A 17,171-nucleotide genomic window follows, 5' to 3' on the forward strand; every position below is an offset into this window, starting at 1 on the left:
GAAATGTGCAATACGTCTGGAAAGAAGAAACAAAAAGTATTTTATGTACTCAAATGTACTACTATGATGATGACTTGTGATTTTACTTCACAGTAAGTTTTATACAAATCTGATATTGACAAGATCAGAGATGTACTGTATGCAACAAATCAAATGAAAGTGTATTGGTCACGTACACAGATGAGCAGATGTTACAGCAGGTGCAGTGAAATGCTATTGTTTGTAGCTCCTACAGTGCAGTTATACAATATCAATACAATACCAATATGCAAATAATACAGAAAGTCCAAAACAGAAAGAAATACATCCCCATGAAGTGTACCACCCTCCTTCAGGCCATGGATGAAGCATGCAATGATTTCAATCCAGACCAAAATGTAAACAACTCTGGAACGTTTTACTGCAGCAGGGTGTAAATTATGGTTAATTCTGGGAACATTGCTGTATTTCGAATGGTACTGTAATTCACCCCCACAGAATAGTGTACCATACAGTATCTTTGGAGCGCCAAAAACCTTTTGACCACTAGTGGGTGCATTGCATTGTTGTTTCTGGCACATTAACATATTTTGAGGTGTAAACGTTTGTTTTTATTAAAAATATATTCCTTCTTTATTATCACCCCTCCCCTAACTGGAGTAAAGTAATGGACAACAGTACTTAGGCTTTTACATACTATATACATTTTATGGACATGGTATATTTTACATTAGTTATATTTTTTTGTTTAGCTACCCTCAACCCCTCTCATCTATCTCTGAAAACCATCCAGTTTTGATTTCTAATTGCCAATAAATTTTCAACTGTGCCGTGATGTTTCACCAAAGTTCTGAGCCTTTCTATTCTCATAGTTTCTAAGATTGTAAATTAATGATAAACATTTTTGCTGAGTATTATTAAATTATTGATCGATTGACTATGACTTTTCAAATTAACCAGCTAAACATTGTTTCTTTACTTTTTAAAACGTGATTACATTGTGAAATATGTCTTCAATGATCACATCTCTGATCACACATGGGATAGAAATGATGGAAATTTGATGTTCAGTCAATTTTAATGGGTAGTGCAAATGTATTGCCTAATGTGAAAACAGTGTAATGTACAGTAATTTACAGTACTGCAGCATAATACGTTCAAATAACAACGTTAAAACACAGATCTTAAATGTTTTGCTGTTGGATTAACTGGTTTTCAAAATTACTCAATTGTTTTTTGGTGATTAAACCAACAGACTTATATTATATATATGATGATATATGATTAATTTATATGATGATTATATTTCACAGGAAACATATTTTGGATCAATGGTTGTGTGGTGAAAGATCTCTACAAACAAAATGAATGCACAATGAAAGGTTTTGAATGTAAAACTGGCTTCGTTACAAGTGTTGCCAGTTTGGAGTTATGAAAATTCATGACATACTTGTGAGATAAAAAACTAACATCTGGGAATAATCTATTCTGAGTAAAACATATGCAAACACACACACACCCAACATTCTCACACAGATTACGTCACGACAGCAGATTCTCAAATATTTTGATATTTTATTGTGAACCTATTTAATCATGGGATAACAGTCAATAGTGGCATTTTGTCACCCTCTACTGGACCACACACTTCATCAAAAGGCAGAGATTACAACAGCAGAGTATATGGTACGTACTTTCACCTCACCTTCGAGCAAAGTGTGGAAACTGGGGCATGACGTGCACATGAAAACTTACCCCTTTACCACAACTACCATGTCTGATTGATTTTTAGAGGCATTCCAACAAAAAGGTTTAGTAAAGTACCATATAATTGTAAAAGAGGGTAATGTTTTGTCATTGTGTCAAACCAGTATTTTTCACTTCTTCCTCTAGTGTTCCATCTTCGCTTCCCACATGCTCCACAACTCCCTGGCCTATAGGGCCGACTGGTCATGCCTGTTCCTGGATGAGCTTCCCCCTGGAGACCACAGAGCAAGACAGTTCCTTACAGGAAGACACCTAAGGATTCAGTATGAATCTCCCACTGCCAACTTCAATAAGATGACGCAGGACATCGCGTTTACGTACCTGAGAGCTTATCCCCAACACCTGCTAGCTCTGTTCTCTGTGGCATGCCCATTTCCCTGTCCCAACCCTTCTAAGACCACATGCTGCATGTGTGGCACTGTGACTGGACCCACAGGTCACTTGCACTGTGAAAGCCCAGGAGGGAGAGGAACAACAGGAGAGGGAGATGGTTGCCAGGCAGGAGCACCAGCAAAGTAGAAGTTGAGACTTGTTTAGTCTCATTGGTCAAACCCATGAAATCAAGAGGCAGAGACAGAAGAATGCAAATATTTCACCTGTGAGGAACGTACCTGCATTGCCTATTTGAATGTTCAAACAAAACAACCAGCACCAGTTTCAATTATATATTTTTTTAGTTATTTTTATTATAAATATCAAATCTTGAAGATAGAGCACTTACAGTAAAAAGCAAAAACTGTGATACAAAACACTGTCACACGTTTAGATTTTTTAACCTGAAAGTGTTATATGTTGAAAACTTTACTGCTGATGTATAATTTTTGGGGAGCATATCAACAGTGGACTAATGAACATTATACAATGTTTTCAGTGAACTATCCCTAAATTATGCTTGCTTCCCTGACAAGTGCATCATGGACTTGTTACAACTGTGCTGAGAAATGTTCCAGGAAAAGCACTTCCAAGTATATATTACTGAACAAAAAATGTCAAAGATTATAAACATTCTATGCAACAAATATGGGAGAAACAACTCCATTGTGTCCTCCTCCCAGAGCGCTAAGAACCTTGGCGTGATCCTGGACAACACCCTGTCGTTCTCAACCAACATCATGGCGGTGGCCCGTTCCTGTAGGTTCATGCTCTACAACATCCGCAGAGTGCGACCCTGCCTCACACAGGAAGCGGCGCAGGTCCTAATCCAGGCACTTGTCATCTCCCGTCTGGATTACTGCAACTCGCTGTTGGCTGGGCTCCCTGCCTGTGCCATTAAACCCCTACAACTCATCCAGAACGCCGCAGCCCGTCTGGTGTTCAACCTTCCCAAGTTCTCTCACGTCACCCCGCTCCTCCGCTCTCTCCACTGGCTTCCAGTTGAAGCTCGCATCCGCTACAAGACCATGGTGCTTGCCTACGGAGCTGTGAGGGGAACGGCACCGCAGTACCTCCAGGCTCTGATCAGGCCCTACACCCAAGCAAGGGCACTGCGTTCATCCACCTCTGGCCTGCTCGCCTCCCTACCACTGAGGAAGTACAGTTCCCGCTCAGCCCAGTCAAAACTGTTCGCTGCTCTGGCCCCCAATGGTGGAACAAACTCCCTCACGACGCCAGGACAGCGGAGTCAATCACCACCTTCCGGAGACACCTGAAACCCCACCTCTTCAAGGAATACCTAGGATAGGATAAGTAATCCTTCTCACCCCCCCCCCTTAATGATTTAGATGCACTATTGTAAAGTGGCTGTTCCACTGGATGTCAGAAGGTGAATTCACCAATTTGTAAGTCGCTCTGGATAAGAGCGTCTGCTAAATGACTTAAATGTAAATAAGCATGAAAGTATGGAACATTTCTGGGATCTTGTATTTAAGAGAATAAAACACAGGCCACTTTACATGTTACATTTATTTCTTTGTATATATACACTGAAAAATTTGCCATGGATCCTCAGATCCTCAAAAGGTTCTACAGCTGCACCATCGAGAGCATCCTGACTTGTTGCATCACTGCCTGGTATGGCAATTGCTCGGCCTCTGACCGCAAAGCACTACAGGGGGTAGTGCAAACAGCTCAGTACATCACTGGGACCAAGCTTCCTGCCATCCAGGACCTCTATACCAGGCGGTGTCAGAAGAAGCCATAAAAATTGCCAACGACTCTAGCCACCCTCGTCAGACTGTTCTCTCTGCTACCGCACAACAAGCGGTAACAAAGTGCCAAGCCTAGGTCCAAGAGGCTTCTAAACAGCTTATAGCCCCAAGCCATAAGACTCCTGAACATCTAATCAAATGGCTCCTTTTACAGTGCTGCTACTCTGTTGTTATGTATGCATAGTTACTTTAATAACTCTAACTACATGTACATATTACCTCAACTAACCCAGTGCCCCCGCACATTGACTATGCACTGGTACCCCCCTGTATATAGTCTCACTATTGTTATTTTACCGCTGCTCTTTAATTACTTATTGTTATTTCTTATCTGGATTTTTTTTAAACTCCATTGATGGTTAAGGGCTCGTAAGTAAGCATTTTGCACTAAGCAATGATTTTGCTTAGTGCAAACCTCGACTACATTCGAATAACCTGTAGCCAACATGCATATTGAGGTCAAAAAAAAAAAATAGACCAAAACATAATATACATGTTTAAATAAGAAGTGCATATACTAGTACTTTCAGCAAGCACATTCATAATACACCAGGGTCCAGTAAAACAACCTCCTGACCTCCCAACACAAACTAAATAAGTCAATGATCCTTAACGCTCAGAGTTCCAGGTGGATCAGATTTGGTGGACTACTTATCGTATAAAGTTCTTGGGGTAGAGTTTGAATAACTTTCCTTCCTGTGTGGGTTCAAACCCGTATTTCTCCAGCTGTTCCTTATCAAAGGAGCCTTCCTCAAAGTCTTTCTGGATCTGTGGGGCCACAGTCTCAGAGAACAGACCCTCAGGGGTGACAGCGGGCTCCGTTCCAGTCGGGGTGCGGTACGACACGTAGGGCTTGAGTTTGAATCCCTCCAAGTTTGGCACCACAAACTGAGGAATCATTGCCTGTACTGGAACAAATTTTCTGCTGGAGGTTAGTACTCCCGTTGGCTGTGCCCCTCTGCCTTTGTAGTGAGTCCTTGAGCCACGCTTGCTGGTGAATTCAGCCATACGATCTGCTCCTCTCACAAGGCCCCTTCGAAGAGCATTCAATACACCCATCGCATCGAAGAGTTTTGGTCTCGAGCTGGAAGACAAATCTGTATGGAGACAATGAAATGGGTGAGATTACAACTGATAGTTTAAACCTACACTGGAAACAATATTAAGCAGTTAGCTCCTCACTGTGGTGAACCTAGCAACCTTTATGGTATCAGTTCTTTCACATTCGTTTAAATTAAGTAAATGAGACTAAGATGAGAAATCAATTGTTATATTCTTGACTTCAGTTTCCTACCCTGTGCAAATTAGTCAATTGTTAAGCAACTACTGCTTCGCTTTCTCGCTAGCTACTAGTAACTAACGTTAACGGTCGATGTTATCATGCTTGTACCGCACGACTCGAATTACCACATGTTCCATGTTGTGATTCTTCCTGAAGATATGGCTAATAATTGAAAACGTCTAAACATTGTCCTCTGGCCATAGTTTCGTTGCTAGCAAGATGGTTTTTGTCCTTTGTATGTTGATAGCACGAGTTAATTAGCTGCTGTAGCTGGCAAAAAACATGACATGGGTTAACAACACTCTCAGTTTGTAAACAGCTGTAGTGCGGACATTAATTGTTGAAGTAGCTAGCTAGATCACATTTTGGATGATAGGCACTAGCTACATGACTTCGATTAATCTCACTTTAGCGATAATATGTGGAAATTCTACACACTCACCTTGAACAGTGCCCACCGGAAGATAGAGCGCACACGAAGACACCGACGTCAGAATAAAACCTTTTGTTATTGGTTGGATTCAGTCAGTGGTAGCCAATTGGAATTCCAGATACTGGAATGAAAATACATGTGTACAAGACTTTGACAGTGGAGAATAAAGTGGAACGTTTGGTAATACGATCCAGTAAGTGGTACAATTTTAATTTAACCATATAGTGTGGTGCAATTCCTTTGTGTTTATTTGACTGCATGGCAACAAAACTGCATAGCGGGACTTCGTATGTTTGTTTGTCAGTCCATTGAGCTTCGCGTGGCAGTTGATACACAAATGGCCATATAGCCGACCGAGGTAAAGTTGGTTTTATATTCACACATTCGGACATTCAACAGATATTCGCCAAAAGCCATTTAAAAATGTGAAAATCATTTGCCACAAAATCATCAAACTAGATATGATTTATTCTATAAATGTCTAGCATACTTTTACAACCTGTTTTGAGTAGAAATTCCAGTTTTTATTTTATAGAAATACATACAATCTATAAAATCCCATTTGAAGTGATATAAATCAATAACTAGTTCACCGTTTGTCACAGAAACATCAAACTAGATATGATTGATTCTATAAATGTCTAGCATACTTTTACAACCTTTGCTTTGAGTAGAAATTCCAGTTTTGATTTGATTGAAATACATAAAATCTCAAATATTGCATTTAAAGATGAAGAGATCAATAACTAATTCAGTGATTGTCGCAGAAAAAAGGGTGAAAATATGCATTTATTTGCAATAACTTTAAAGAAATGTTGATTTCAAGTGCAATTTGTTCTAAATGAAGTTACACAATGTTTGCAAATAGTTATTTCTGCAATGCATGTGAATTGAAAGGGATATGGTAATACCTAATACCTTCACAGAACAGCGCAAACTGGCTCTAACCTGAATAGAAAGAGGAGTGGGAGGCCCCGGTGCACAGCTGAGCAAGAGGACAAGTACATTAGTGTCTAGTTTGAGAAACAGATACCTCACAAGTCCTCAACTGGCATCTTCATTAAATAGTACCCACAAAACACCAGTCTCAATGTCAACACTGAAGAAAAAATACATATCTTTGTCCAGTGTCTGTGTTTTTTTGCCCAACTTAATCTTTTATATTTATTGGCCAGTCTGAGATATGGCTTTTTCTTTGTAACTCTGCCTAGAAGGCCAGCATCCCAGAGTCGCCTCTTCACTGTTGAAAACAAGGACATTTCTAAGTGACCCCAAACTTTTGAACGGTAGTATATGTTATGGTTCACTCTTAGATTTCCTTATCTCCACTGTGGAATGTCCATGTTGATCCTCTTGGTTGTCTTGGTCCTATTGATCCATCCACCAGTCTTCTTTGTTAGTCAGGCCTGCCCCCTTAGTTTTTTCCTATAATCTAATTTAATATGACTGAAGATGCAGAATTTTATGCCAGGCCCCTTCTAATAGGGTATAACAGACTCGTTAGAACTTTGACCACACGCCCTCTCGACAGACTACATGCCCTCTATCAAATCAAAACTGTAATGTTTACTCAAAACAAAGGTTGTAAAGGTATGCTAGACATTTTATAGAATAAATCATACATAGTTTGATGTTTATGTGACAAACGGTGAATCAGATATTCATTTTTGCATTTTTAAATGGCTTTTGGTGAATGTCTGTTGAATGTCTAAAACCAACTTTACCTCGGTATATAGCCGTCCACTGCCTGGACCCATGAGCACCAATTTAATATCTGGGATTAAATGTAATTGATTGGAAATATAGTCTTATTCTTCCATATTTCTTCCATAGATACATTAAGGGAAGGGAAACATTCGTAGAGTGGTATGCCTGTGTTTTTTCAGTTTGTTGATCAAGCACAGCTAGGCAAAAAGTCCAGTTCTTGAAAACAATCCTGCAGTGCACCTGCACAGTATTTTATGAACAGGCCTAATTGTTATGCCTGTCATGAACAATCTGTTTACGTTGGTGTGTAATGTAGCCTCCTTGTTTGTGGGTGAGTCTATTCAAGTATGCAAGTGCAGTGGCGAGAGGGTGTCTGGTGACAGAGTGCAGCAGAAAGTCACACTGTGCCAGTTCTTTGTGACTACAGCCAGTGAGTGATCCAGTGTTCTCATTTCTAATCTGTTTTGTTAGGGGATGTTTTTTGCCTTAATTACTTTTTAGGAGTTCAATAATTCACACAATGCACCTTTAACCCCATTCCTTTCTGATTAGGCCTATCACTGTATGGAATGATTGAAGTGTGTGAGAAAGACTTTCTGATATTTTCTACAGTCTCTTCCACTGTGACCTTGTTTTTGTTGTTGCCAGGAATGGATGACAAAGACGAGGACAGCTGCAGTACATACCCAGTAAGAAACCAAGTTCTATGTATCCTGCCCACTCTATGGGGCAATAGTCTTCCCTGTCTACTATGCAGTCTTTGATTCCATTCCTCTATCTAACCTCCTATATGCCTGGTCATGAATACACATCAGATGCATGTTGGTTTCCTTTTGGTTTTGTAGAGCCTGGTGCCTCTTGGCAGTGAAATCAAGGCCAGGATGCAACATTGGGTAGAGGACAGAACAGAGACTGCTATGCCATTGCCATTGGTAGGTAGCTACCCAACACTTTCTTCTCCAGCACTTACTCTGCAAAAAAATGCTTTTGTGGCTGTTCTTAGATCAGCATGCCAAAAGCCTACTGTTTCGGCGTCCCAAATTGCTCCCAGTGTAGGCCTACTAGGGCTCTGGTCTAAAGTAGTGCATTTTATAGAGAATAGGGTGTCATTTGGGACAAACCCCTAGCCAATATATTAGTGTGGATGTGGTTTGGTTCACGCCAAATAATCATCTTCTTTTCCCCTCCCAGTGGACTGGTTTGCTGATCGTAGCTGTACTGGCTGTGGTGGGAGTGTCTCTCATAGGCGTTGTTGTGTTTTTATTCTCCAGAAGATACGAACAGTACAGTCTGTATTCCCTTCCTCCATTCCCTCATAACTGAAGAGCATACTATTTGATTTAATTGTTAGAATCAGTTGTTGTACAGTAACTACCTACTTGTATTAGCAAATATTTGAAACCAAAATATTTGAAACCAGTAAAATACTAAACATTGTTCAAGTTTGTAACATTGTAATGAATCCCCCAAAAAACTGTAGATTAGCTCTAAAAGCCATTTAGGCCTAATATGTTCATGGCATGTTTCTGTATGTGTTTTCCAGAGGAGGAGCAGCCTCACTATCGCTTCAGGAAAAGAGACAAAGTTATGTTTTATGGCAGAAAGATCATGAGAAAGGTCAGTCCCTCACATATTTTGTCTGGTGTATCTCCCATAACTGTTTGGCGTTATTGTCAGTATAAATAGCACATAGAGATACAGTAGATTGTCCGTATGTTAGGCTCCACTGTAGCCTGGTCAAGCGGACTGAGCACTGCGCTCTGGTTTCATTTGACTTCACTTGTCAGAATGTGAGCTACTGCGAGATCAGGCTGGTTCCACAGAGTATATTTAAGTAAAAATATGTCTCCCTGTTTTTCTCCATACCAGGTGCAGACCTTGTCCTCTACCTCAACCCCTATCTCTACCTCAGGGTCCCAGAAGCAGCGAATCAGGAAGAGAACTAAAGTCCTATCTATAGCACGAAAGTGAGTCATGACTACATTATGTATTCAGATGATACCTGAAGTGATAACCTCTCCTTTCCTGATGGTGAACAATTTGACCAAGTTTTGTTAGTTTTAAGGATGAGTTTGAACACCACGCACAAAGGCTAACACTCTGTGTCCCAGAATCCTGCGCATTAGGAAGGAGCCTCCCACCCTGGTGGCTAAGGAGCCCCCTCCCTCTCTGCTGGAGGCTGACCTAACAGAGTTTGACGTGCAGAACTCCCACCTGCCCTCTGAGGTGCTCTACATGCTCAAGAACGTCAGGTGAGGGAACCGCAAGCATACGTCAACACCTAGACCAGGGATACTCAAATCTGGACCTTGAGTCCAGTTACACTGATATTCTCATTCTTGCACTTTAATCCAGGCCGTCATTGTAAATAAGAATTTGTTCTTCATTGACTCGCCTGGATAATTATTATCAAAAATAAAAAAAATGGATTAAACAACAAATAATCCAGGACACCTGGTGAGTTCAATTAACTACCAGATAAAAAATAAAACCAGAAGTGTACCTAGACTCAAGGTCCAGATTTGAGTATCCCTTACCTAGACTGAGTAAATTATGGGTTCTCATGTTGTAAGGTGTTGCATTACCAACAGTTGTGTTAGCAAAGCCGGTGAGTGATCACCCCTGTGTAATCCATCTCACCAGGGTCCTGGGCCACTTTGAGAAGCCTCTGTTCCTGGAGCTGTGTCGTCACATGGTGTTTGTGCAGCTCCATGAGATGGAGCCTCTCTTCCGTCCCGGGGACATCGACGACAGCATCTACGTGGTGCAAGATGGTCGTCTGGAGCTCTGCATACATGAGAGTGTAAGGTCTTCACATGCTATATCTATCTGGTGCTGGAGACAATGTTATTTCACCTCAATGAATAAGAAAATGACGAAGGTATTTGCAGTGATTGAAAGGAAATTGTATTCCATCTTTGACAAACATTTCGCCCCAAGGTCATGAGGTGAAGTGATCTCCGCCATTACGATGCGTTTACAACTACATGTATTATGTATGTAAAATTTGACAGTCAAATGCAAATGAAATGTATTTTGTTGTTATAGGATGGGACAGATGTGGTTGTGAAGGAGGTGTTGCCAGGAGACAGTGTCCACAGTCTGCTCAGTATCCTGGATGTCATCACTGTATGTTACGCTTTCCACTCTGTCATTTACCCTTTGACTCAACTAGCGCATGTTTATATATCCGCTCCACTCTGATAAGTACCTAAGACACAGGAGGCTGGTGAGGGGCAAACGACTCATAGTAATGGCTGGAATGGAAAACCATGTGCTTGATATATTTTATACCATTTCATTTATTCCATTCCAGCCATTACAAGGAGCCCGTCCTCTGGTTTAAAGTGACACCAGCCACCACTGAACTAAGCTAGAATGAATTCCTCTCGTCCTCTACCACCTTATGCATCCCAGGGTCATTCAGCCCCCTATAAGACTGTATCTGCCAGAGCTGCAGCCCCTTCTACCATACTGCGTCTTCCAGCTGCTGCCTTCCAGTGTGTGTTTGAGAAATACCCAGAGACTCTGGTCCGCGTTATCCAGGTACTGTTACTATCATTGATAGACTGTCCTAGGGTGCGTCCCAAATGGCACTCTATTCCCTGTATAGTGCACTGCTTTTGACCAGGGCCCAACTGATTCAATGCCATTTGGGATGCGTTCTGTAGATAGGGAAATCAGCGATTATATAATCTCACTCAAATACTGGAGATTACACCCCTGACTGGTTTGTATGCAACTGAAACATTATTTTGTAGCTACACAGCTAACCGCAAGATACAAAATGGCTGAGTATTTAGTATTTTCAGGGACACAGCCTGGCTGTACTCTGTTCTGCTCTCCTAAAACAGTGTGGCCATTGTTACTTTTTGTTGTCCTTCCTAGATCATCATGGTGCGCCTGCAGAGAGTGACTTTTCTAGCACTTCACAACTACCTAGGTCTCACCACCGAGCTCTTCAATGCGGTATGAGACACACACACACACACACACACACACACACACACACACACACACACACACACACACACACACACACACACACACACACACACACACACACACACACACACACACACACAGAGACCTCAATAATGAAAGATGATCCATGACTGGGTAATCTCATGGGCAGACAATGTAAACATAAATTGTATCGTAGATCTGACAGACGCAGACACTGTATCTATACTATGGCTGCCGATAGCTAACGAGCAGCAATAGGTCTGGTGCTTGGGTTTTTCGACACTTGTTATTTGGACAAATTATGTTTTCGCAGGTTTTAGCATATTTAGAATTCTCAGAAGGGGACGGGACATTCAGCCCATAGACTTTCCCATAACTTGCAAAGAGAGAGGGTTGAGCGCCTCGTTCCAGTTCCGCTCCTCATTCTAGCATCTCTTAATCTCTTCTTTTAACATGTATTGACCCAGCAGCTGACCAATTACTCAAGACTAGTTCTGAGTTAACCTGAGATTCATGACTGGGTATTTAATCTTTGAAGGGAATGCACAAACCTGATGGTTCTCTGTGTGTGTTGTGTTTCAGGAGAGCCAGGCAGTCCCCTTGGTGGCAGTGCACAGTGTGATAGGTGAAGTCAACCCTAACAGGGGTCTACACAGACCGCACTCCCGGTATGAAGAGGCTGGGCCTGAGAGAGGGGCTTCTCATAGGCAGACACAGTCTGAAGAGTCTGTTCTTGAGAAGGGGCCCAGTGACACAGGTCAGTTATTATGGGATGGTCATCTCACTGGTCAATCTCAGCATCGTTGCATTGAATGATCATTTATCCTTTGGTTTTGCATAGGGTTCCATAATTCAGGTAACTTTCTCCCCAAAAAACAAATCCCAGTTGAAACATTCCTGAAATCAGGAGGGTATAAGCAGAAAATCTGGGAATCCTCCAACTCAGGTTTCTGGGAAAACGTGGCAATTTTGGGAAAAGCTACTGGAAATGTGAAACTCTAGTCTGGATTACATTTGGAACACTTTATCATGTAAATATTGATCCAAATGGATGAATGTGGAGGCAGTTATGTTATGTCACTATGAACAATGGTGGCTTTCTGGAAATACATACTCATGGTGTTGCTGTATGGTTGTGGTGTTTCAGAGAATGGGTTGAGGAAGTCCTGTCTTTTAGATAGCAGCCCCACCACTAAAGGAAAGAGGTCTCGCTCTCAGTCCACTCCTGTGGCAGTGTCAAGTAAGCATCCATTACCTCATGCACACACACACACACCTGTACTGTACAAGCCCTGCTCCGTGTGTCTGAATGCTCTCTCCTCACACTCTCAGGTGTCACGTCTGCTGACCTCAACATGACGTATCAGCGAGCCAGAATACGAGAAGCAGCAGCTAAAGCAGAGAAACCACCAGCAAGTCCCCAGGTCCCACACAAGGTATATGATCCCCCGGAATCTTAATGGACACCTCTCACTATGTAGTAACAAAAAAGTTATAAAGATACATGGAAAATCAGAAAGGTTTTTCTCTCTCTACCCCTTCTCTCTCTCTCTCTACCCCTTCTCTCTCTACCCCTTCTCTCTCTCTCTACCCCTTCTCTCTCTCTACCCCTTCTCTCTCTCTTCTCTCTCTCTCTTCTCTCTCTTTCTCCCTCTACCCCTTCTCTCTACCCCTTTCTCTCTCTCTCGGTTTCTCTCTCTCTCCTTCATCAGTCCATTCTGAAGAAGAGTGTGACTATGCTGCATACTCCCTCTGCTGTGTATCACTACCGTGAGGCTGGAGAAAGTCAGGCAGCCCACATCCACCACAGCAAGATCAACACCATCTTCCAGGCTGCCAAGAAGGACCTGCAGCGTCTCATACAACTACAGGTACTGCATGGCTCCCTCTGGGTCTCAGTATACACTCTAACTCTGGCCCCGGAGAGACACACCATGTGCAGGCTTTTGTTCCAGTCCAGCATTAACACCTGATTCAACTATTTACAGTCCCGATTGAAGACTGTTATTGCTTGATCAGTAGCTGGGCTGGAACAGAAGCCGGCACACACTGCGCCCCTCCAGAGATTTTGGACATTCCTGCCATAGAGCCAATTTGTATTTTCTGACCCTCTCTTCTCTGCCTCTCTCTGTCAGGACCTCAGTCTGTTGGAGGGCAGAGTGACTCTGCGTCAGGTCAAAGCTGGCTGTGTGGTGAACAGCCAGGGGGACCAGGTCAGTCTATCTGTCTGCATGCTGGTGCTGGTCCACAGCCCTGAGGCTAGAGCTCAGCTCACTACAACGTTTACTTCTTCTCTCTCAGTAGCACTGGCAGAAACCATCATCCGTTTGTCTCTGCATGTTATAAGTGGTTTATTTATGCGTTTCAAGTAGCACCCTATTCCTTATATAGTGCACTGATTTTGACCAGGGCCCATAGGGAATAGGGAGCCATTTAGGACGCACATATTGACATTATGTACACCTGCGTCTCTGTTCCCTCTGGCAGGATGTGAGTGTGCAGTTTGTGATCTCAGGGGCGCTCCATGTGTACCAGAGGACGATCGACCGTGAGGAGGACACCCTGCTGTTTCTCACCCACCCAGGGGAGATGGTGGGTCATCTGGCCGTGCTGACCGGTGAACCCCTCATCTTCAGCGTCCGAGCACACAGGGACTGCACCTTCCTGTCTATCTCTAAAGCTGCCTTCTATGAGTATGTGTCCCCAGTGCACAGACACTCTCTGTCAATGTCTGATGGCAGTGTTGTCACTGTAATTGTCATCTTTGTCCCAGAGTCCCACCTGTTGTTGTGCATGTTTTTGTGCACAATAGTTGCTATCTGAACATGCGAATGTGTGTCTATGTAGGATCATGCGCGAGGAGCCCAGGGTGGTGCTGAATGTGGCTCACACCGTGGTGAAGAGAGTATCCTCCTTCGTCAGGCAGATAGACTTTGCTCTGGACTGGATGGCTCTGGAGGCCGGCCGCGCTGTCTACAGGTACCTGCTGAATAGCATCAAAGTACATACTGTACTAGGATGTAAGATCTTAATTTGAGCCGGTCTACAGCAAGAAGATAATCCTGCACCAACAGGAAATGGGAATTATTATGTTGATTATAATTAATGGAATTTTTAGGGGGGATAATACGTTTTTTTGTAAGGGAAAATCAAGTCTGACATTTCAAAGTAGAATTACATACTTCAGAAGACTTTTAAAACCTCAAATATAAGTTATTCTGCAACAGTGCGATCAAATTAAGATCCTACATCTGAACAGAACACTAGAATGGACATTGGCATCGTAGCCACATGACATAATGGCTCTCTCTGCTGAATGGACTCATGTCCTCTATCTGTTCCTCTGTCTCACCTCTATACCCACCCGTTCCTAGGCAGGGAGACAAGTCAGACAGCACCTTCATCGTCCTCAGTGGCCGCCTACGTTCTGTCATCGCAAAGGATGATGGGAAGAAGGCGTTGACTGGGGAGTATGGTCGCGGTGACCTCATTGGGGTGGTGAGTGTTGTAGAATCTCATATTATTTATGGGTTATATATTTACCTCTAGCTTGGTCTCAGATCTTTTTGTGCTATCATGTCCATTTATTGTCACCCATTGTCATAGCATCTGGGACAGGACTAATTTAACTCAACATTTCAGAGATAGAACCCTTTATTAACTGTTGTTCATAAAACTTGTGTGGTGTCATCAGGTGGAGGCCCTGACCCATATGAACCGAGCCACTACAGTACACGCAGTCAGGGACTCTGAGCTAGCCAAGCTGCCTGAAGGGGCCCTCAGCTCCATCAAGAGGAGGTATCCACAGGTAGTGACCAGACTCATCCATCTGCTGGGTCAGAAAATCCTGGGGAATATGCAGCAGGTTAACGGACCCTTGGCAGGTTAGTGTACATTCAAAACATGTGTGTGCCATGGGGAATGTGTGTCTGTGTGCCTGTGTGTGTGTTGTTCTTGTATTTTGTCTGTGTTATCCACCCATGATGTCTCCCCCAATCGACTGTGTTCCTTCCCCCCCTGTATGTAGCTAGTGGCCTGTTCTTACACACCCCCAGCAGTAAGTGGGATTCAGGGAACCCTGCCTCTAACCTGTCCACTGTGACCATCCTGCCTGTATCATTGGAGGTACCTTTAACAGCCTTCACACTGGAGCTGCAACATGCACTCAGTGCCATTGGTATGTACCACGCTAGTACTCCTCCAGTTTCACCAATCCCAGTGACTCAAACAGCTTTCCCAATGTGGGACAATAAAGTGAACTACTGGTCAACATTCAGTATGCACCATTTTTATTTATGTTGGTCCTTTAGGTCCAACCTTACTATTGACCAGTGACATCATCAAACAGAGACTGGGTGCTGCCGCACTTGACAGGTAGAAATGATGTCAAAATGTCAGGCATGCACTCGCTTATCTGCTTTAGCACATTAGTGTCAAGATCAGTTCATTGTCATAGTTGATGAAAACACAAACACATCTCACCTCTCTCCTCTATAGTGTGCATGAGTACCGTCTGTCCAGTTGGCTGGGGCAGCAGGAGGACATCCACCGCATCGTTCTCTACCAATCAGACGATACCCTAACCCCCTGGACCCAGCGCTGCATCCGCCAGGCCGACTGCATCATCATTGTGGGACTAGGAGAGGCTGAGCCCACTGTGGGCGAGGTACAAAACGCACAGCCTTTAAAAAAAAAATAATTCTTTAACCTTTATTTAACTGGGAAGTCACATTCATAAGACCTCATTTACAAGAGGAACTTGAAGAAGGGCAGCTGAATAGAGAATCAACATATAAAACCTTATCTGCCTAATTGGAATTAGCATAGTCAAGGGCCTACTTTGTTGAAAGCAGTATCTTATCAAGTGGAATTACTGGTAAAGAGTAATGAGTGTGTTTGGGTGTGTGTGGATTAGTGAAGTGTAAAGGGATTCTTAATTAGCTTTGTTAGGTTGAACCCTTATTAAAGTAAGTCTGTTAATTAGGGGTTGAATGACTGATGCTCTAGCTTAATGAGGAAGGAGATTTACAAAGCTTGTCTTTTTTACCCTTTAGAGAAAGTCTTTACGGTATGTTTCCTGTAAAATAAAAAATCTGGCAATATTTTTTAGAACCCAATTCATACAGTCCCATTTTTACCACATTCTTGCCAGGTTAAGCCTTTATGTCACATGCCGGCATGCCGGCATGTTTAGGAGTATGAGTAGACGTGAGCCGATGTGGTCAGACATCTATTTTAATAAATCAACTGAAAATACACCATCGAAAGAAATCCATTAATCATTTGTTATAAAAACATTCAAAGAATAATTAAATACATTTTCAAAATAACAGAATGGCGTATTTTGAGCTTAATTATGTTACGGTTCTGTGCAGCCATGGCGGCATCATCCAAATGAAATCATGTTATATTGTTCATTTAAACAGACAAAACACACCTACCCTGATTAGTCAACATCCATATATTTTATAGTAAGAATATAATGGAATATAACGTAATAAAATACAAAGAATATTTTTTCCAAACACAACTGTCATATTAAAAAAAGGTGATATATTGAAACTGAGCCCAAGGCAAGCTCATGATTTTTAAAATCCACAATTCCTCTTTTCTACCCTCACTCTGCTTTGTTAAGGAGCAGGCATACGGTCTTACATTGAGTCTCTTCATCATGATACCCATAGGAAAGGCTTTTGGACTATTTCATTCTCTGCTGTCTGATTGCTATGAAGGGATAATATTGATGGGCACCCAATCCCTCTTATACAGTGTACTTCTTTATAAAGCTACTACCGAATGTTTGAACACATATGGATCTGGTCCAATAGTTTATTATTACATGATGGATAGGACATCGTGTGAGATGCAGCTTGTGACAGAAGAGTTTAGA

The 17,171-nt window shown here is 42.4% G+C and overlaps 2 protein-coding genes across 5 annotated transcripts in view; one reads left to right on the top strand and one right to left on the bottom strand.

Annotated features, from left to right (window-relative positions):
- Positions 1–3,630: 3,630 nt before the first annotated feature.
- Positions 3,631–4,952, bottom strand: LOC135513869 (large ribosomal subunit protein mL41-like). Its single transcript, XM_064936848.1, has one exon. It carries the CDS (start codon positions 4,950–4,952, stop codon positions 4,545–4,547), a length of 408 nt encoding a protein of 135 aa, XP_064792920.1. The 3' UTR covers positions 3,631–4,544.
- Positions 4,936–17,171, top strand: part of LOC135513868 (patatin-like phospholipase domain-containing protein 7) — a 30,123-nt gene continuing 17,887 nt past the window's right edge. For 2 of the 4 annotated variants that reach the window (XM_064936844.1, XM_064936847.1), the window contains exons 1-23: positions 4,936–5,012; positions 7,662–8,004; positions 8,161–8,247; positions 8,507–8,603; positions 8,859–8,932; positions 9,185–9,282; positions 9,427–9,567; positions 9,959–10,118; positions 10,364–10,444; positions 10,733–10,861; positions 11,204–11,284; positions 11,864–12,038; positions 12,429–12,521; positions 12,614–12,717; positions 12,994–13,152; positions 13,417–13,494; positions 13,769–13,974; positions 14,129–14,260; positions 14,656–14,779; positions 14,976–15,165; positions 15,309–15,458; positions 15,592–15,655; positions 15,779–15,947. In XM_064936844.1, coding sequence (XP_064792916.1) covers positions 7,885–8,004; positions 8,161–8,247; positions 8,507–8,603; positions 8,859–8,932; positions 9,185–9,282; positions 9,427–9,567; positions 9,959–10,118; positions 10,364–10,444; positions 10,733–10,861; positions 11,204–11,284; positions 11,864–12,038; positions 12,429–12,521; positions 12,614–12,717; positions 12,994–13,152; positions 13,417–13,494; positions 13,769–13,974; positions 14,129–14,260; positions 14,656–14,779; positions 14,976–15,165; positions 15,309–15,458; positions 15,592–15,655; positions 15,779–15,947 — 2,712 coding nt within the window. In that variant the 5' untranslated portion in view covers positions 4,936–5,012; positions 7,662–7,884. Of the gene's footprint in view, positions 5,013–7,455; positions 8,005–8,160; positions 8,248–8,506; positions 8,604–8,858; positions 8,933–9,184; positions 9,283–9,426; positions 9,568–9,958; positions 10,119–10,363; positions 10,445–10,732; positions 10,862–11,203; positions 11,285–11,863; positions 12,039–12,428; positions 12,522–12,613; positions 12,718–12,993; positions 13,153–13,416; positions 13,495–13,768; positions 13,975–14,128; positions 14,261–14,655; positions 14,780–14,975; positions 15,166–15,308; positions 15,459–15,591; positions 15,656–15,778; positions 15,948–17,171 lie in introns of those variants that run through there. The other 2 variants (XM_064936845.1, XM_064936846.1) reach the window with 2 other exon arrangements.

Source organism: Oncorhynchus masou, chromosome 25 (genome assembly GCF_036934945.1).
Source record: "Oncorhynchus masou masou isolate Uvic2021 chromosome 25, UVic_Omas_1.1, whole genome shotgun sequence".
NCBI classification, from domain to species: domain Eukaryota; kingdom Metazoa; phylum Chordata; class Actinopteri; order Salmoniformes; family Salmonidae; genus Oncorhynchus; species Oncorhynchus masou.

Excerpts from the sequence above, each read along its gene's own strand:
- LOC135513869 (XM_064936848.1), bottom strand. The coding sequence starts at position 4,952 with ATGGGTGTATTGAATGCTCTTCGAAGGGGCCTTGTGAGAGGAGCAGAT.